General features: G+C 38.9%; 2 protein-coding genes across 2 annotated transcripts; both read left to right on the top strand.

The window, feature by feature from the left end:
* The first annotated feature begins 261 nt into the window (after positions 1-261).
* LOC115421027 (dispanin subfamily A member 2b-like) lies at positions 262-1,847 on the top strand. Its single transcript, XM_030136678.1, has 2 exons — positions 262-482; positions 1,257-1,847. Exons 1-2 carry the CDS (start codon positions 300-302, stop codon positions 1,455-1,457), a joined length of 384 nt encoding a protein of 127 aa, XP_029992538.1. The 5' UTR covers positions 262-299; the 3' UTR covers positions 1,458-1,847.
* Positions 1,848-9,603: 7,756 nt separating this feature from the next.
* Positions 9,604-17,919, top strand: LOC115420381 (catalase-like). Its single transcript, XM_030135618.1, has 4 exons — positions 9,604-9,720; positions 12,756-12,863; positions 14,662-14,745; positions 17,761-17,919. The coding sequence occupies exons 1-4, from the start codon at positions 9,604-9,606 to the stop codon at positions 17,815-17,817; spliced, it is 366 nt and encodes a 121-aa protein (XP_029991478.1). The 3' UTR covers positions 17,818-17,919.
* Positions 17,920-21,446: the final 3,527 nt, after the last annotated feature.

The raw sequence follows: 21,446 nt of genomic DNA on the forward strand, positions 1-21,446 counted from the left end.
CTTGCCAAGATATTTAATGTGGAGGTGAGACTATTCCTCAACTGTAGGTACCAAATTGGTCAGTTAAAAATGTGTACATTTCTCAGAACTATGCAGTTACACACACGCTCTGAGACCTTGCAGTATCACAATATAGCTGAGTATTGGTATTAAATCTGCATATCATGAGGGGCAGGGCGCTCATGATGAGGTCAGGGGGCGTTTGTTCAAAAAAGGTTGAGAACCACTGCTTTATAAGGAAGCTGACACACAGACCACACACACACACACCATTCACTCTGCAAACAGCTGGGTAGACAATGAATCCCTCAGGTCACCATGAGGCTTTTCCGTTGCAAGGAGGGTACCCTGGACAGCCTGCAGGACCTACAGTGGTCAGCATCAGAGAGTCACCCAAGGACCACATCGTCTGGTCCATTTGTACCTTGTTCTATGGAAACCCTTGCTGTCTTGGACTGGCAGCTCTGATCTACTCTGTCAAGGTACGATGAAGTGCAACAGATTTGTCTTTATGATGAATTAAATCATTAGTCTTTCGTTCTTCCAAGCTTTTGTCACTTACCTTCAGGACAAGACACAATACACAAAGGTAAAAACTAAACTTGTATTAACTCTAAGTGTGTTTTAATGCCCACAGTTGGCAGACATATCCTCCTGAGACCCAAGAAAGTAAAAGCTTTCTTTATTTTTTTACATTAAATAATCGCTTGATGCAACATTTTCAGATTTTATTTGTGTATTTAATGTGTTATGGAATGTCTTTTGCAGTGGACAGCAGTTTGTTTTTTTTTTAAGTAAAGCTGTGAAACTCTTGTCCCCTACAGAGGACAAAAATGCCTTTCTGGGCATCAAGAGGATATTGACATTCATCTGATCATTGGTGACTCCTTTGTAATGTTTAGGTTCCATTTGAGAAGTGATTAAAGTGAAGTAGTTTAGATTGTGTTCCAGCCATATTTTAAACACAGAAACTAGAAGACATTGCCTTTAAAATGAAGTTTAATAATAGGCATACTGGACTTAAACACTAAACCAGGGTTAAGGACAGAGCTAGGGTTCTCAGAAAAGAGTAGATGTTAAAAGAAACTGTCATGAGTATGAGGTTTTGTCAAGAAGTAAAAATGTACAAATAATGACAAGTAAGATTAAAAAAAAAAAAAAAAAGTGGAAGGAAAAAACATTATGTAAGAGAAACCACAGACAAAAAAGTTAACACACGCCTTTGCAGATAATGAGATATGCTTTTGTGTTTTCAGGCCAGAGACCGGAAGGTGGTAGGAGACCTGGATGGTGCCAGAGACTATGGAACTACTGCCTGTCGCATCAACACTGCAGCCGTCATCCTGATCATTCTCATAGTCATCGTGATCATCATTGTGGTGTCTGTCTCTGCTGCCCAAACAGCAGCATCATATAACCGTTACAGCTACAATTACAACAACCATTATGGAAAATAAATCTCAAACTATAGATGCCTGTTTATAATACTTTTTTTCTTGTTTATGAGCAAATTTTATCATTTTTATTTTTATTTTTTCCAAGTGTCTTTCATGGCCTTATAAAAGTCTCATCTGGCATTTTGTCATAAATATGGAAACATGGTCACTTTCTGCAACACTGATTCACCCATGAAACCCTTGTAGTTTGATGCATCACAGTGGAGATAGAAGCTTGTTTTTACATTCAGTTAATAACATATTTTGCTGAAAAAGTATTTTGCTTCAGTTTTCTTTGTTCTGATATAGTTACCTTTGAATTCACACTGGGCTGTTGTGAGTATCCTTGGCTTATACTTACTTTGCTTTGCACTCAGCAATGTAGAGAATAAAATTTATCAATAAGTTTCATTCCTTTGTTTCCATAAGTTATTGAATCATGTTTATAAAACAGAAAGAAAAAAAAAAAGTGCTTTCGTACTCACTGGCATTTTTTTTTTCATAAATACCGTGGAGCATTTCCACTGCAGATATGCTACATGTTTCTCTCAGCTGGAAAGAAATCCTGAAGATTTTGTGGACACAGCAGCTGTTTTGTAAAGTGGAGAACTGCTAACTTGTAGGTCTTTTTGGATCTGTTCTCCTGTTAATTTGTACTTATAGCCATTATTGAGGCGATCATTGTTGGGTAATAATATCTAAACACAGTACACACATTTCTGATTTCCATTCCACTAACTATAACACAACTAATGCAATCAATAAAGCACCTGCTTCATGTCAGTGGAGAATAAGAAAATCAGCAGCATATTCTTTTGGGCGTTAGTCTTTATTTCTTAATGACTGTTGTCAGTTTTTATCTATTTGAAACTAATAGTAATATCATGATGAAGACATGCTCCACATATAGAAATAGAAAATGAACATGAATCTGAAGGCATCTTAAAAATGGAAAGGCCACAGTACTGTGGCACAAAATATGGGTTTGTCTATTGCCACAGAGCCAATCAAATGTTAGAATTTGTACTGTAACAATAAGCAGTAAGGACATTTTGTTTCCAGAGCCAAACATGGACACTGTTCCATAAACTCATCAGCCTCTTCTTGCCACAGTACTGTGGTCATATATGGAATATACATCCTGTACACATGACAATGAAATGATCTGAATCCACAAAAGTTTAATATCGTTTCATTCTTTCATCCACATGACACTGGTGTTGTCGGTACACTGAAACAGTATTTTTGGAGAACGGGTCCCCCCCAAAGTCTCACAGTGCTGCCCTCGTGTTGCCGTATGGATAGACAAAACACCACATTTTGGAAAAGATGACACCATAGTACCACGTGACCAGAAGAAGAAAACCCCCGGACATAACCTCACTGCATTCTTCTGTGATTTTAATGTATCCTGTGGCTCTGTCTGTGTTTGTGTACAGCACAACATATAGGTTTGGCATACGTATTACACCGTTATAACTCAGTGTTCCCGTTTCCACCTGGATGCAGATATTTCTTGAAATGATACGTGTATGGATGCGAAACAAAAGAAAAATATCACAAGCGTTGTCATCTGGACATAATTGGAAACTGGTTCTCGAGCTTTTTCTTATAATCGGATAGGCCCATGGCATGTGTGATGCTAACTGCCACAGTACTGTGTCAGCAGGGTGACAGGTTACCAGTCTACACAGGATAGAACGAAGGCACTGATTGGCTCTGTGGTAATAGACAAATGACAAAGTTAGTCCCACAGTACTGTAGCAATAGTCACTTCGAAATGGGGCATTGATAAATACAAAATATTTTTAATAAATAACATTTGGACATTCATAATATTATCTGTGTGAAGTTGGCCCCCCCACCCAACGAAAATCTCTGGATAAAGAGTCTCATTTGTTTGTGCTTCGTTTGTGCCGTTGTGGTTATTGAGTTATTAACAATTCTTTTAAAGGTCATTCTAAGGTCAGCCAGCCCCCCCACTTGCTGCAAATTTAACCAAAATGGTCACGTTTGTTTGTGCTGGTTTGTGTCATTAAAATTTTCATTTGTGCCGTTATAATTTTATAGATGTTACAACATTTCCAACTGATGATGTCAATCAATCCCGGCCCCCCTTGCTATGAATTCACCTGAAATTTGTTTTTACAGGAGCTACATTTGCACTGCATTACACATTGCTTTTACTCTGTTAAACACAGCTATCATGATGGTCCTACCTGATCATAACTTCTTGATGCCTCTTCCTTGTTTACCTGGTTAAAAGTGGGGTATGAGGTCTTAGAAAAACGGTTCGAGCAAGCTACATTTTGAAAATACTCAATTCAAAAGTCCAAACCCCTTTCTTCAGACGTCCCTCGCCACGCCTCCAGAGTACTGGCACGCGCAATGCTTGTTCCCGAGGGTTCACGACCGCTGCACAGCAACAGTTCGCCGGCTGAGGCTCTGCTCAGGCCCCAGCTTGGGCTCCAACACCGTCTACGGTCTGGCCCAGGCCCTAGCTCCGTCTCCAACACCGGCTGAGGCTCTGGCTCATGTATCCATGCATACCTCATTCAGTCTCCTCTTACACCCCCCGCTCTTACAGAACAGCCCCAGTTCAGACCTATGTGACTAATCTTACATTTCCTAGTGATTTATGTTAGTGACAAAACAGTTTGCCGGTGAACTTTCCATCCTAATATAACTAATATAGCCAGGTTCTGGTTTCGCTTCCTGTACAAATGCTTCCAGCCTCTGGGAATGCACGATTCATGCTTGAAGAGGGGTACGCACAGAGGGGGGAAGGGGGGAAGGGCGAATGGCAGTTGAGTTTGATAGACATATCACCGTTCAATCATTTCGAGTGGGCGCTCAAAATGATTGGATGGTGTTTTTTCAGTCCTGCCCATTCCACAGGTGACTGATCTTATTTTTTATGTTAGAGCATTTAATTAATTACTTGTAATCAGGGTGTGAAGGGGATTTTAAGGAATATAATAAAAAATGCTCCAGGAAAACATCTCAGACCCCACCTCTAAGTTGTCCTGTCAACAATGTTTGCAATTTCAACTAAAAAAGCAATGCAAAGCAAGCGTTTTGTTCCCAATTTATTTAAATGGAGCATTATGGGCTACACTTTACAAATGTACCACTAGTGGGGGCTTGACAGGTTTTATCCTGTAGTACACCTGTGCAGGGCCGGACTGAGACTCATTTTCAGTCCTGGACTTTCATACCTCAGACTGGCCCACTTTAGATCATGACCGATTATTATTAAAATCATGCAATTATAACCTTACATGTTATCTTCATCTGTCTCATGACTAGTGGTTCAGGGTTGTGCTGCTGAGCTGCTCCTCTGTCATCAGTAGACTCTGTTCTCCCTTTCACACTTCCTCCAGTTTCTCTAGACTCGCCTGAACCTGTATCAAAATAAAAAATTATATCTACAGACATTTTGACTTACTTAACCAATTAAGATATTTACATTGGCAAAATATGCAGGCTTATTCAATATTACTTTATGCTATTGCCTTTCAGTTGTGAGCTTTGTGTATTTACCGTCTCACTTTTAATGATAAAAAATAAAATAGGTCAGGACTATCGTTTGGGTATAGAAAGTGGTTTTACTGGAACTAATGCTTGTTCACACAGTCTGTTCCAACAGCTCACCTTTTCCTTCCATCCTGACAGGAACAATCCCCTCATCACTACTGGCTCCTGGCTCTGCTTCTGACGCTAAATCACATTTTAAAATGGTCATAATTCTCAGCACAAATCCTCTATTTTGCAAAGCCTTCGTGTCAGTTTCATTCATGTAGTGCTGGGTCATCTAGCATCTCAGAGCACCTTTCATATTGAACAGGCCTACACCATACTCTTCATTGGAGCCTATTTCTTCTAATAATATTCAGTCTATGAGCAGTCCTACCTGCCCACTCTGGACTTGTGGGCTCATGGCTGGTGTCTGGGGCTGGATCTGCTTTCTGACTCTGAGGAGCTACAAGACAAATTTTCCCAGTTATGTGGCGTCGCATCATACTATTATTTAAAATGCATAACGTTATGTTCCACGCCACAATGCCACACAATTCACTGACTCGATAATTAACTAGCTTGAAAGGTGGTTTACCCGTTTCATCGTCCTTATTAGTTTCCAACCGGGAGGTCGTTTTTGTGAAAAAGTTGCAGATTTTGGCACATTTGGCTGCGTTTGCTTCTTGAGCTTTCCTTTTTTAAATTCTTGCTTCTCCACACCACCCTTGGTCTTTCTATTATCCATGTTTCAAAGAGCAAACACAGCTGACCATCCACAGCCTACAGAGCACAGATCGTATATGCTCCACAGCTACAGTACAGAGCTACTAACCGTATGCAAGGACATGTTACGCCAGGTCATGGTGTGTCTGCAAAAAAAGAGAGAGAAAACAGACAGTTTGCTAGTAGAGGGGGTGGCAGCCCAGGAATAGCGGCTGCAGATTACATGATCAACCCAGGGCTATGACTGAACACCGGCCCCCCAAAAATAAATAAATAAATAAAATATTAAATACATATTTAAAGTGAACTCCGGCCCATCGGGAATTGTCCCGGTCCTCCCGATTAGCCAGTCCGGGCCTGCACCTGTGGAAGAAAAGTTACTGCTGCAGGAAATTCACTTCTAATATTACAAATTTTTACAAGCTTTGGCTTCTAAGCACATGACTTACAACCCACTGCAAAATCAGATTTCTGGCCGACCTAAGTGAAATGTTTCGAAACTGAGTTAGCAGAATATTGACTCAAAAATTGCTCACAAAATATTGCTAATGTAGTAAAGTACAATGGTAAATGAGAATCATCATTTATGCAAACATTTTCACATTGGACACTTAGATTTGCGAATGCTCAGAGACCTTCATATCGTCGGCTTCCTGATAAAACCTGCTAAGTGACATTTTTGGTTGGGAATAAAAACCTGCTATCTCCCCTATTACAGCTTCAAATTTCAGTCTCCTGTGAAAGTTGTTTACGTCCCATCATAAGTACCAACATTAAAGGAACAGATTTTTTTTTTTGTCGTATTTCACAGTTTTCTGTTATATAAACAGTTTTTTGTTTCTCCTGTAAAATTTGCCAAAAGTCACATAACATGTTTTATCAGGAAGCCGACGATATAATATAATCATTGATAGAAAAATAAAGGCAAAAGTTAAGTGATCAACATTAGTTTTATTTATGTGTTCTTAAACTAGATGCCCAAAAAACCTGCTGTGTATGTACAAAGATTCCATTTTTGCAGTTCTCTGCACATCGAAAGAGGCCATACTCCAAAATGGCAACATAGCCACTCCAAATGCCACTGTATGGACAGAGCTGAGTGAGCAGCTGGGAAATAAAATCTCTGCAAAGGCCCTGTACACCTTTGTTAAATTAAACTTAAGGGTTCAGTCATCGCACAAGTGATCCTGAAACTGATGACACAGGCTCTGAATCAGGTTCCCTTTCTCATGGACTAACAGATTATCAGATTTTTCAACTCGATGTTCCTTTTGACAAATGGAGAGAATCTATTCTGGAAAAGACTGAGTACAACAACAAATATTCTCAAACTAAAAAAAGACAATATATCATTTTGAAGCCTGACACCTGGACTCATGTCATAAATGAGCAGATTTGGAGAGCAGTCAAAAGTCCTTGCACATTTATTTATAAAAGAGCCAAAGTCTATCCATCAATCACAATCAATTAGATTGAAATCAGAGGCTACTGTAAAGAGTGTCATGGTTATCTTGAGAGAGAGCCAGACACACTGGCTGTTCAAAGCGTTTCATGTCTGGAAACATGCGGGCGCAGATAACCAGAGAACTATGCGAAGGCAGGATGGAGCCCCATGTATGGTGGCCATCACAGGCAAAGAAGCTGATGGACTTTGGAGATCCCGAACCAAGCCATCAACCTAATTTGGCCACACTACACAAAGCACAACAAGAGAGAAATGATTTGGAATTAGGTGACAAGGATCCCATTTTGTCACTGCAGTTGTTAAACTATGTGCACCTCATAATAGTAGCATTAAAGACACTGGACTGGATACGTTTTTCTGTCACTACTGGAGTCAAACACAAATGCATGTGTACAAAACCTTATTAAAGAAAACTTACTAAACAGTATGTTTCGATGCAACTGGTTCAGTAGGAAGGAAACTGGTGAGACCAAATGGCTCATCTGGCCACGTCTTCCTGTATCAGGGAGTTCTGATAGGGCTTTGTTACGACCCTGAGGTCGTATGTCGTTTATTATGTTATCCCACACTGGCCTGTAGAGGGCCAATGGTGTATTGAGGACTTGCAGCTGATGTCACTGGTCATGTGATTGTTGTTTCCACCGCCATATTGGTAGGCATGCTATCTGGATCCAGAAAGTCAGAACTGTTGCTTTATATCATGTTTTTCTTTGGACTCGTGTCAACAGGCACGCAGGCTAACAATACTGAGAAGCTACGCTAACCGCGATAGTAACTATAAACAGCGGTCGGCAGAACAGAACCACCACTGCCACCAATGGAACCGAGGGGTCAATGCTGAACTTATAACTGGTGAAAGCTAAGTAATAAATAGCACACAGGACTTTAGTTTTGCAAATTGAGTCCCAAGTAGTACATTAAAGCATGCATTGATATAGGTCTGCAGATCATGGAGAGGGGTAAAAGCCTTGACCAGAGCTCCCAGAATGGCCAGAGAAAAATCACTCACAACTTCTTTTGGAACAGGTGCACTTGCACGAATCCATTCTGTCAGCTGCTGTGTGATAGCATAAACATCATGTTTCTCTGACAACATTTGCACCACTGGGACACTTGAACTGTTACGCCTGTTACGCCCTAGTCTAGTCTAGGGCATAACATAAAATGACTCCCACTCGAATCCCACTCCCAAGGAAGACCGTGACAGATGATGTTTTATGTAGGGTGAGCGGTGACAAAAATAACAAACAAAACCAACTCAAACACTCTATACTTCCCTAACCAAAATAAAGAAACCAAAATACACAGGTCTAACCTGGCCTCCTAACTCAAAACAGGAGAAAACGTCATGAAAATAAAATAGACTTCTCACCCTAAACAAGTGCTGCGGTAACCATAAACTATTTACAATGTGATTAAATACAAATATCAAAATGCCAGAAAACTCTCTCATAATACAACTCTGGCAGCGTTAGCTGGGAGCTGGGCGAGGTCGAGGAGCGGGGCTGGGCTGTCATCAGGCTGTTTTAAAGGCGGACTCTGTCTTCCACCTCCAATTAGCAGTCTGTGCGCTCCAGGCTGGCCAATCCACAGGATGCACGTTCCACCAATCTGATACAGCCACCTGGGGTTCAGCACACACATATTGAGGTTTTGCACATACGTCACATGATCACATGGTTTTCTGTTTACGACGCCATATTGGTAGGCAAGCTTTCCTTGGATCGTACAACGTGTTAAACGATGGACTTTGCTAGGTTTGTGGTTTTCCCCCAATTTGTTTGAATTCCACGGTGGCGGCGTTTACACTGTGGCTCATGCGTGTCCATAACCACGTCATGGTCGTCTACCTGAAATACTTCCACACTAGTGTTGTTTTTGACAGCCTGTTTTAATTTTAGTTTTAGTCTAATCTTTGTGCCAGACTCTCATTTCAGTCTTTATCAGTTTTAGCCACGTTCATAGTTTTTTCATCTAGTCAAGTTTTAGTTGACTAAAACTGAGAATTTTAGTCGTATTTTTGTCAGAATAATACATGACTGGTTTCGTCTAGTTTTGGTCAACGAAAACTGATGACATTTTAGTCAATGAAAATTACATTTTAGTCTCTTTTTATTCATGCAGTTGTATTTAATGTGGTCGATATAGTCTTGACAAAAGCAGCGTTTTCTTTCAGTTAAACCCATTTTAGTCCAAACAAGGTCATCTTATCATTCTTATGGACTCAAAAATAAATTATATGCTGTCAGTTACCATATCTGTATGAATATTCATGAGGGCCAGTCTAGTGAGTCTTCTGTTGGTCACTGTACTGTGCAAATAGCCTATGTCTTGAGAAGCCTGGGGGGGGGGTCCAAACCCAACCCAACCTGTCGGGTCCTGTCTGGCTCAGTTCGGGTTGCACTACTTTACCTTGCAGACCGTGGGAGCAGGTCTTTTTGGACCCTGGACGTTTGGAGCATGAGACGGAAGGTGTACCATCCAGACTTCAGGAGTGAACAAGAGGAGGCAAACCACCTGGGTGCGAAACGTCTGATGACCTGTGGACCTCACAGTTTCAATGCAGGCACACCTGCAGTAATGCAACTAAAGATTATAACGTCAGTTTGTCTCGTCTCGTTAACGAAAACGAAGAGACATTTTTGCCGCGTTTCCACTGTGTGGTACCAGCTCAACTCGACTCGGCTCGGCCTGTTTGCATTTCCATTACAAAAAAGGACCTGGAATCTGGTACCCAGTACTAGTTTTTTGGTATCACCTCCGCTGAGGTTCCAAGCGATACTAAACCATGATGTATAACACTGCAGACCACTGATTGGTCAGACAGTTTTCTCTGTGACCCGCTGTTTTACAAAAAACAGATGCGGAAGTGGACAGTAAATACAGCGGTACATTAATCCACATGATAACAGCCCAAAACCACACCATAGTCGGTCGAGGAGATTCAGTCTTTGGTGGCCGACGTAAAAATTCAGACGAGACAACACACATCGAGCGAGTTTTCAGCAACTCTCTGAACAGAAGACACAGAAGTAACGTGCCGCATCACTATGACGTCCAGGTACTGTGAAGTCAGTAGTACCCAGTAATGGAAAAGGTCTGCAGGAATACCGAGTTGAGCTGAGCTGAGTCAAGTCGAGCTGGTTCCACATAGTGGAAACGCAGCATTTATCACGGTTTTTGTTTTGTAAACCACATTTAGTCTAATTTTTATTAGTCAACAACATTGCATTACACATTTAATTATAGTTATCATCACATCATGACCATTTTCATTACGTCTCGTCTTGTTTTCGTCACGCGATAAAGGTACGTTGACGAAGGTATTTCGTCATAATTTTTGTTGACCAAAGCAACACTATTCCACACACGACTTTTGGTCCTTTTTTGTCCATTAGACGAAGCAGAGCTTTAGCTTTAGCTGTTGCCATTCTTTCATGAGTTGCTGAACCTGTTGCATGTGTACTAGTGATGTGACGTTGACGAATGAATCGAATCTTTGAACGGCTCTTTGAAATGAACAATGGGAACCGAGTCTTTGTAAAGAGCTGTTAAGTTTTCTTTTTTTTTTTTTTTTTTTTTTTTTTTTTTTAAGGAGGGAGTGTCCAATTGCCTGTCAATTTACCAACATACTGTTCTTGTTCTGAGAATTGCACTACAGTTCAGTTATTTAAGTAATTGCAGTGATTAATCACTGTTGTGTTTTGTGCAATTTTTTCCGTATGTTTATACACATTTAATGTTCTTGTTTTGAGGAAAATAAAATGCTATTTCATAAGAACATGTTTTATTTTATTCATTTTTAGGCTACAGACTAGTCCACATAATGTACCGTGATGTTTTTTTGTCAAATTCCAGCATTTGCCTAATGTCACCTCTCATGTCATGTATTTACCCACACATTTGAACTAACTATTCTTTTTTACAGTAAGATAATATTTACTGCCACGCCAATTAAACACCTTTAAAATGTAATGTCAATCATCACATGTAGCCTATTTAGTCATTAAAACATTGGTGTTTCAAAATAATGTAAAAAACATAAAAGAGCCAGTGTTTTGAACGGCTCCTGATTGAACGGCTCCCTTCAAAGAGCCAAAAGTCCCATCACTAATGTGTACTGTCGGTATGAACTGCCTCCATCAATTCTAGAAGAGTGGTAGCATACCGATGGTATCAATTCTTAAAAAATGAGTATCGTCCCCCCCATCATAGTATTGAATGGTATCGTATTGGTTCTCACAACATTCCTACTACAGAGTGTTTCATTTCTCAGCAAAAAGTATTTTCAGTATTTCTCACCACAGATGCCAGCCGTGTGCCCCAACTTCTCTTTTTCTGGAAAGCGGTGTCATTGTTTGGTTGATCATTCTGCTTATAGGTTTTGTAGTAAACTCAAGTCATCACTTCTCCACTTTTGTAATTTATCAATTGTCAAATGTCATATCTTTGTATTGTATTCACTTTGTATTCTGGTGTTGTAGTCCACTGCATTAGGTGGGAGACGGGAGCATATCTCCAATGAAATCAACTACAGACATTATTCTTGCATGATTTAATCTGTAGTGTTGTACAGTTTACAGATCTATAGTGTACTGAATGACCAAAACAGTGTTTGGAGAGTATTTGTTCTCTGAAAACTCCAATGCTCCTTGGTCTGAATGGATCTAGTCTTAACTTTAACCCAGAAAGACACTGTGCTGCTTTTATGGTAGTTCCCAAATGAATTTTTCTCTGTATTTAACCTTTCTCAAGTGATTTATCACTATTTATTTTAATATTAGCCACTGTATTTCGCATTTTTCAGTGAAAATCGTGTAGTTTTCTATTTTAATTTACTGATGGTGTAGATATTAATTTAATGCTCAGATTAAAGTTGAAAGTTATTACATCAGAAAGAAAGAAAACAAAAACAACAAAAAATAACTTTTTCAGTAAAGATATCATTAAAACCAAGTGTGTCCATCCACTGTCATTTATTTAACTCCAGGGGTTTTACTGGTGAATCAATGTTGTAGAAGATGACTGTTTCCACGTTCACTATGGAGCCTCTGAACATCCAAATGGGTCATATCTGATGACCATGAAAAGATGACAAACTGTATTTTACACCAATTATTTACATGCATTGATAGGATTAGTGGATCAACAGGTATTAAACATTTTAGTTCAGCAGATAAATCTGTTCGATGGTGGATGTTTGGGTCTTTATAAGTTAAGGTGAAAGTTTAGAAAGCATAATCACATTATACAAACCATCATGGAATTCTTAAACTTAATTTTTCTTGAATTTCATCACTACAAGCAACTCTTTATGAGGAACCTTTATGAATGCCAGTCCACTTGTGTTTATCAGGAGGCAGAGACCAAAACATGAGACTGTTGGGCATGCATTTGTTGGATGGTCACAACTCCAGACACACACATCCAGTTCTGCTGGATGTGAAAATGACCAGTTTTCTCACCATAGAATGTATATTGTTGATAATAAACTTCAGTCTGTTATTAACTCACAGATAACATGGTGATTTTTAAAGTGCAGTTGTTCAATGAATTTCACTTAATGTTGTTTTGATTCAACCCAGTTCCAACTAAACAGTATTTTCTTTCAGGTGCATGCGTTCTACACTCAGGTGTTGAATGAAGAGGAGCGGCAGAGGCTTTGTCAGAACATGGCAGGAGCTCTGAAGGGAGCCCAGCTCTTCATCCAGAAACGGATGGTAAGGTCACATTACCTCCAACGTATCCAACTGTCTTTTCATGTTTTTATAAACCTCAAAAGTTTCTTTTGTTTAAATGATTTTATTTTGTAAAGGTTCTTGCTTCACCAAGTATCTGTGGTCAAACTGCTGCAGATTTCAGAATTACATGGCATGTGTTAGTGTTTCCACTTGACCAAACCACAGGAGGTGGTTGGTGGAACTTGTGAGTCTCAACAGGAAATCTAAGATCTGAGATGATAAAACAGACACAGGGTGCTTACGCAGGTTTTGAAAGTCTCAAAAAGTATGCAGTTTTGAAACGCTGTTTTTCAGACCTTGAAAAGTCTGGAATTTTGTGTGAAAGTCTTAATAAAGTATGGAAAAAAGTTTCTGTCAGTTGAATTTGAGCATGCACAAAGGCACATAATCTTATAAGATAAGAAATACATGAAGAAAACATCTAAAAAACCTTATATGATTTCATTAACTGGAATGATTCTAGTGAAACTTGTTTGTGTGATATTCATGCACTTTTGTGATTTTCATATGTTTTGAAAACATTTCTGCCAGTAAAACATAATTTACTGCAAATTATGCATTCATACATTTCTTAAAATCTATTTTTCTACTGCACACAACAGGTACAATCTCAACCACAAAAGTTGGCACACAAGTATAAAAGTAAATAAAGTCAAGGTCTAGCTAGGGCAGGGGTCTTAAACGCTACTTACCTGGGGGCCACTGGAGGTAGAGTCTGGGTCAGGCTGGGCTGCATTAAGTATTCCACAAAAAAAGGGTTTCTTTACTTCACTTGCACCTAGTAACATGCACTTTTTGATGAACTTGCCTTCTTTGAGTGGCTTTCCGGCCCTCACAGTCATCTCATTCACCACTTCATCTACTGCTTCATTCTGTGCTTGTGTTCTTGAATAAATCTTGTTGCCTCAACAGACATTTTTTAAGATTGGTGACCCAGTTCTTTCTCTCATCTCCCTGGCATTTTGTATACTCCTCAGCATGTCTAGTTGAGTAATGACATCAGACATTATATTACTTGTACACCGCAACTTTCTCTGTGCATATGAGACATGCAGGGCTGCCCCTGTGCTCGACAAAAAAATATCCCGTCTCCCTTTTTTCCTGAAATTGCCTGTGCTCGTTGCCAACCTTCCTCTTCACAGCACGTTTTGAGAGAAACATGACTAGAATTTGGTGATGGCATATATTTTCTGTCCACTTGGTGTCACTCCGGAATCTGTTTCAACTAAGTGACTAACGTTCATACTTCCCCAGGTTCTTCCCAGTTAGCTAGCTTGACAACCGTTGACAACAAATACCTCTGGAAGCTGTCATGAGACTACCTGTGGTAGCCCATAAATGATCAAAATAAATAAAATAAAAACGTGGCAAGACTCAGCAAAAAGGTGCATTTGAGAACAATGTGCAGGCCGCACTAACGCTGAACTTCGATGTCAAGTAGGGGGCCACAAAATATCAGCCTCAACTGGCCCCCGGGCCATGAGTTTGAGACCCCTGGTCTAAGGGAAATAATACCAGTTTTGAAAAAATCTGGAATTTTTATTTGGATAAAGAGCAAGCACCCTGAGGTAAATACAGGCATTCACTGCCATCGGTGAGGGCAGTTTTATTTACTGATGCACAGATGGCAGTAAAACAGGTTTGAACAGTGGAATATCGAGTCTTTAGCTGAATCAGATTCATTTATATTGTCAGAGTTTAGGTCAAATCTTGTATAATCTGCATGCGGACATGACTTTTCTTGGTATCTGAATATAAATATTCATTTGTTCTGCAGGTTGAGCAACTGAAGACTGTTCATGCCGACTATGGCAACAAGGTTCAGACCTACCTGAACAAGTACAACACAGAGCCCAAAAAGGTAAACCCTGTACCTCCCTTTACATTAAAAGAAATTAATATTCCACTAGTGCTGCCATGATTAGTCGATTTAATCAACATAATCAACCATGAAAATTTGTCGACGGCACTTTTTTTAGTTGACGTGTCGTTTTACTATTAACCAACTATTTATTTTTGGTCTCCCTCCCATCTCAAGCATCTTAAGTTTCATTTGCCTGGTCCGCTGAAATGGACACAACTAAGTAACAAACACTTGATTTTTTATTTTTATTAGTCGTTTAGATTAGTCGACTAATCGAAAAATTAGTCGAAATATTAGTCATTACAAAATTAGTCATTATATTCACTATATTCACTATATTCACTATATTCTAGCACTATATTCAGCTAATATCCCAGTTTACATGTACCAATTAAAACTTTGTAAAAAGGTTTTTTTTTTTCAGTTTTCCACTGGTGGCAGATGTTCCACTGTGTGAACTCTGCCTCCCTCTTTCATTCCTTTAAACACCCTCTAGAAGAGGTCAACTTTTCGCTTGACTCAGAATCCAAACATCATCATAAAACCAGTAGTGTGTTAGCATGTCCCATCTGTCTTATGCCTTCTCCCTGATGTGGATATTCCTGATATACCTGAAATGGAGTTTCAGGCTTATAATGTATATATGTATAATGTTATAATATAACCAACATTGTGGACCCCTAGTGGAAGAACCCTATGGATTTCAGCTTCTCTATGAGTATTATAAGTCATTCAAATGCGGGCGCTTTAGATGAAAATCAGTTTTTTGGACATAAATCAAGCAGTAATAGGCCGAATGAGATACAATTTGGTTTATGTTGATCATCTTACAAATGTCCATTTTCTTGCTACCATCCACAGTTCATATGGGGTCATTCTCATTCACTAGGGTGAGTTTTGTGAGGAAATTTGGTTCTCTGACTATTATTCTGCCACTATCAGGTCAATGTAGCTCAAATTGAGTTCATATCGATTATCTAACAATTATCTTTCTTCATGCCACTACTTTGAGTTTACATGATGTCGCATTTTGACACCAGGTGGTGGGTTTTTTCCAAATGGTTGGGAGAGTTTCTGTTGAAAAATCTTTTTTTTTTTTTGTATATTATTAAGGAAATAGTGGGCCAGTCAAGATCAAACTTGGTTCATATTGATCGTCCGACAAATATCTATTGTCGTTTCAGACATTATTCAGCAAATCATTTTCTGACATTATTTAGGCTAGATATCCTTTGAGTGAATGTGATGAATATCACAGAAGGATTTAAACTTCTACAGAATTCCTGCTGGCAAACATCCCTTCCTGAAAAATTGGCGAAAGTTATGGTTGTAGGCATTAAGACGGGAGAACTGGTGTGAGGAGGAACTTCAGAATGCTGGTCTGTGCAGTGTACACTTCAGATCTGGAAGTACTGGAGGTCTACTGTACAGAGGTCATGTTAACCGGAAATATTCCGCCATTGACAGATTTTTTTTTTAAATGACGGAAAATTCTGAAGGCCGTCCGTCATTTTGACAGATTAAAATACTGAGGGTAATTGTTGTTTAGCCAACTTTAGCCAAAATCAGATGCTACTTTGCTAGCACAAACTGTGCAGACAGCCGAGTCTCCTTAATTCTTTTAAAGCCCAGTAAATGAGATGGCATTGATAAACACTGTGAAAAAAGAGGGACTGATGTGGTGAAGGATGACGGACAAGCAAGTTATACACCAGTTCTGATGGCATTTGGTGTGTTACATGTACGCATTTTCTACCTTTCATGTGTTATGGCACGTCAGTTTGTGCCCAGATCTGAGGTTCACATAACCTGAACCCTAACCCTCAGTGCATGGGACTGACACTGCGTGAACATAGACAAGGAAAGCTTAGAATGTCTACAGATAACACACCAGTTAAAAGTGGTGTATATAATTTTGCCAGTTGTGATATCACGTTGGTTTATCAGCCAGCAGCAACTACAGCTGCTGCATCACTGAGATGTTTTTGAACATTAAATACTACTAAATATATCTCATTATCATTAAAAAATAAAAATTTGAAATGACAGATAATAATATGTTATGACGGAATTTTTACGACCCTGTCCGTCAAAATGACGGAGTATAAAAATGTCTAGTGCCACCTCTGCTGCCCACCCGTCTGTGTCAGTCTGCTTTTCTACTATGGGACAGCCTTTCTGATGCGGTTAAGTCAAATTATGCGGCCGCGAAAGAGAAGATGGGATCGGCTTTTGGACAGAAACAGTTAATGGACAGTTTTAGAGCTAACATATTTGCTCGTTCACGAGTTCTGGGGGAGAGCCTGGAGGTGTATGTGAGCCGGCTGGTAGCTGGTACTGGTGTTTTTGCCTCCAAGGTGCGCACATCACTGTTGTTAGTAAACATTGAAACTCATCTATATGCATGTTAACAGGAAAACCAAAGAGATGAAGATAACAAGCCTGTTTACGTGCACACCAATACTCCAATCATTATCTGATTTCTGGAGTTGTCTGATTATTTAAGTGACCATGGAAACAGGATAATATGATCTGTTTTATCAGATAACAGCAGTAATCTAATTATGAAACATCAGATTAACACACCTGGATTTCTCCCCAATACGCCGATGTCTTCCTGCATGTATACAGGCTAATCTGATTTTATTAGTTCTTGTACATGTGCGCATGTGTAAACACAATTACAAATGTAGAAAACAGAAGTTCCATAGTCAAATATGAGCGGAAAACAGTAACAGGAAGTTTGATTCTACCATCACTATGTATTTACGTACTCCGAAAGAAATGCGATAATGGACTGGAGCATGTAAACCAGGGTTTATTGATTAAAGCATTTTGTAAGTGTATGTAAATGCGTTAGATCTGATCATTACAATTATCTGATTACTTCCAGTTATCAGACTTTTATGGTCACACAAACCGGCTCAACGACCTCCCATCCCAATATGCACATCCTGTCCAGGTTAAAGTTGCTGATTCCACCTGTTTTCCCTTCTCTCTTCTCTTTCCTAGAACACTGTGCACGTGTACAGCCGTCCAGGAGCCATCCCTGCATCCTCCAAGATGTAATGCCTTACATTTGTACCGGGGGCTGCTCCCTCAGTTCAATGGCCACAAATTCACTTACATAATCACCAACTGCTACTACCAAAGACAAGTTCTCAACTTGCTGCTGGCCGTTAGAAACACAGCTGACCTGGCACGTGCAAAGCAGGGGGCCGGGGGGGCTTGAGCCCCTGCCGCTTTGATCCTCTGCCTACAAGTGCCCTTTTTACTCTTTTTTTTTTTTTTTTTTTTGTGCAAAAAACTGCATTACAAATTTTCGTGACTAAAATTTTGATCAATGATAATAAATGTTAAGAGTGGTTTAATTTGGCTGTCACTGGACCTGGTCATGGTGCCCTTTCATTCTCTTTCACGCCCCGCCCCTTCCTCCTGTGCAACCGTGCTTGCAACACACACACGTGCACACACACACACACACACACACGCGCACGTCATGCGGTCTGGAGAATGAATGAGGAGGAGGGAAACTCCACGATTCAAGGTATGTGAGAGTCCACCCTGCTATCTGCCCAAAACATTCACTTGTCGCTTTTGGTCCTGGTCCTATTCTTCAACAACTAGAGTTTTGGGGCCAAAACCCGATGGTAAGTGAGTAAATAATTCAATATCATCGTCACATCATAGAATGAGCTCACACACTAGCACACTCTAACAGCTGAGTGCCCACCTGAGTCTGAGTCCTGCTGAAGCACTCACACATATTTGCTTCTGTTTTATTTCCATAAACTGCTGAGTTTTAGCCGCAAAATTGTAACACATGGTAATAGTCCTCACTTGCTGAAACAGTCACTTTTTCTTCAGTTTTCTCTGTTTTTGCAGAATACCTTTAAGTTTACTCTGAGCTTTAATGAACATCTACATGATCAGTAAATTAAATATAGGGTAAAGTAAGTGATTTACACTGAAAAATGCAAAACACAGAGGTTTTTATTATAATAAATGGTGATAAATCACATGAGAAACGTTAAAAAGAGAGAAAAAAATCTTTTAGAAGCTTCCATAAAAGTACCACTGGGTCTTAATGGGTTAAATTTTGCTGAAGTAATTAAATTCTACTAAACCGATATAAAATTGAATAAAAAGAAAACACATCCAAGTCTTCTTCTCATCCAATACTTAAATCTGGCCCTTTTGGTGTACAAGAGTCATAAAACTTATGTAAAATCCCCCGACTCTTTCATCAGAGCCAGCACTTTGACATTTCCGGTTTCAGAAACAGCTGGATCGATTATCGTAATATTCGTGTTCGCCTCAAACATCTTGAGTGAATCTTATTTGAAATAACCACAAACCTCCACAAATATTCCCATCAACCTGGTCAATATTAAATGATACAGCTAGAAATACTACAGTATAAACTTTATTATTATCATGTAATGTTAAATGGTTTGGCTTGGGTTAACACTTCCTCTACATGGTTATTTCTTAACTGTGGCCCTAAATATCATCACAAATATGTCCTATAATGAAAAGAAACTAAATATTCAATGTTTCACTGTAAAAGTAGGTGTAAAACCAGATGTAAAATGAAGGTATTTCTAGTTATTAACATTCACTGTCATGCTTTTATACATAATTTAACATCTGTTTTTAAGAATTTGTCTTGGACTTACACTGCAAAAATCCAAATCTTACCAAGTGTATTATTCTCATTTACTAGTCAAAATATCTCATCACACTTAAAATAAGACATAATCACCTACTGAGTAACTTGTAAGGGAGATAAAAGAACTTATTTTTCGACAATAGATCTAGAAAATCTTATTTCAAGAAATCTTACCAAGATAATTTTCACTTGTTCCATTGGCAGATTTTTTTGGTGAATTGAGCAAAAAAAATCTTGAATTAAGCCAAAAAAATCTGCCTATGGAACAAGTGAAAATGATCTTACTAAGATTTCTTGAAATAAGATTTTTCCAGATCTATTGTCTAAAACCAAGTTCTTATATCTCACTGAAAAGTTACTCTTTAGGTGATTTTGTCTTATTTTAAGTGTGATGAGATATTTTGACTAGAAATGAGAAAAATGCACCTGGTAAGATTTAGATTTTTGCAGGGTGTTAACACACAAAAACTACTACACATTACATCTTTATTTCCACTTATATAGAAACTGAACATCAAAAGAAACTTATCACATTCTGTGTGATTTCATTTCACATCATTTTATTAAATATGAAAACAAATTCTTTCTTGTTCTTAAACAAAACATTTAATTAACAAACAAAATACAACAAAACAGTGGATGAGTATCCAGAGGATAATGTAAAATATGAAAAAGGGTAGTTCGACAAAGTTCACATTTAGCAACAAGCAACATTATTAATCCACAGCAAGTCAAAGATCTCAATCCCATTGAACATCTGTGGGATATTCTTGGTAGATCTGCATATGCTAGGCATCCAGTACCTGGCAACTGCCAGATGCTCATCCAGGCCCTTCAGGAAGAGTGGGACAACATCCCCCAAGACAGGATCAGGAGGTTCATCCAGAGTGTGTGCAGAAGGTGCACAGCCTGTGTTAGGGCTCAGGGAGGACACACCCAGTATTGAGGACATTGATCTGGACCCTTTGGTCAATCTTTGACTTGCTGTGGATTAATAATGTTGCTTGTTGCTAAATGTGAACTTTGTAATTGGTGGTTATTCATTTTCATGTGCCCTTTTGGAAGTTTGAGCCCCTGCCCCTTTATAGCTCTCTGCACGGCCCTACAGCTGACATACTAATGTTTGAGTATCATGATTGGGGTGAGTTCATTTTTGATTCAGCCAAATTTTTTTAAAAAGACAATCAATAATAATCATTTCTTTAGGCCAAATACTTTACTTTCTGACCTTAAAAAAATCAACTGTAGTAATTAAATGTATAAAGTCAAATGACACACTTATTTAATCTGACTAATGAAATGAAACGAACATTAAATGAACTAACCCCATCTGTTAAGGGCTTTGATAAGCGATTGTTTCTAATAATTCCTCAGGTTGTATGAGTACTACTCTGTTCTTCAGCTAAATTTTGGTGAAAATGAATCAAGAACTGTCCAAAAAATGTCTTTGTCCAGCATTTAGGCAGCTTTTGAATCAGTCACACAGAATTGGTGTAAATGACCATAAACAAAATGAATCAGTGGTTGTATACAGTTAGTGAATGTGTCTATCACACAGATGGTCTATATCCCAATGTAACCAATGTGTTTTTTTGTTTTTTTTTATTGCTGTTTTAAATTGTGAACTTTGAGATGAGCTGTGTATTTAGTGCCTGTATCATGATTTCTAATTAAACATTTCAGCTTTTGTGTCCATTCCTTTATTTTACTATTTCAGATTTTGTAATGTTTGTACATTGAGCTGCTGTTACAGAAAACACATGCGTACACTTACCCTTAGTTTCTAGTGTTGAACTGTTCAGTGTGTTCTGGTCTACAGGGTCCACCCTTTACTTCAGGGGTGTCAAACTCATGTTAGTTCAGGGGCCACATTCAGCCTCATATGATCTGAAGTGGGCTGAACCAGTAAAATAACAGTGAAAAAAGATCAATTACATTATGAAGATGTTTACATCTACAAAGTATCCTTAAAAATCTAAATAACATGAACATCCAGAAATGTCTTAAGAAAAATAAGTATTTTATC

This window comes from Sphaeramia orbicularis, chromosome 6, assembly GCF_902148855.1.
Source record: "Sphaeramia orbicularis chromosome 6, fSphaOr1.1, whole genome shotgun sequence".
NCBI lineage: Eukaryota > Metazoa > Chordata > Actinopteri > Kurtiformes > Apogonidae > Sphaeramia > Sphaeramia orbicularis.

What these genes read in the sequence shown, in the direction of transcription:
- LOC115421027 (XM_030136678.1), top strand. Translation starts at nt 300, where the DNA reads ATGAATCCCTCAGGTCACCATGAGGCTTTTCCGTTGCAAGGAGGGTAC. An exon ending in CTCTGATCTACTCTGTCAAG is followed by an intron (nt 483 to 1,256) that starts GTACGATGAAGT and finishes TTGTGTTTTCAG; the next exon opens with GCCAGAGACCGGAAGGTGGT.
- LOC115420381 (XM_030135618.1), top strand. Translation starts at nt 9,604, where the DNA reads ATGAGACGGAAGGTGTACCATCCAGACTTCAGGAGTGAACAAGAGGAG. An exon ending in TCTTCATCCAGAAACGGATG is followed by an intron (nt 12,864 to 14,661) that starts GTAAGGTCACAT and finishes TTTGTTCTGCAG; the next exon opens with GTTGAGCAACTGAAGACTGT. An exon ending in ACAACACAGAGCCCAAAAAG is followed by an intron (nt 14,746 to 17,760) that starts GTAAACCCTGTA and finishes TCTCTTTCCTAG; the next exon opens with AACACTGTGCACGTGTACAG.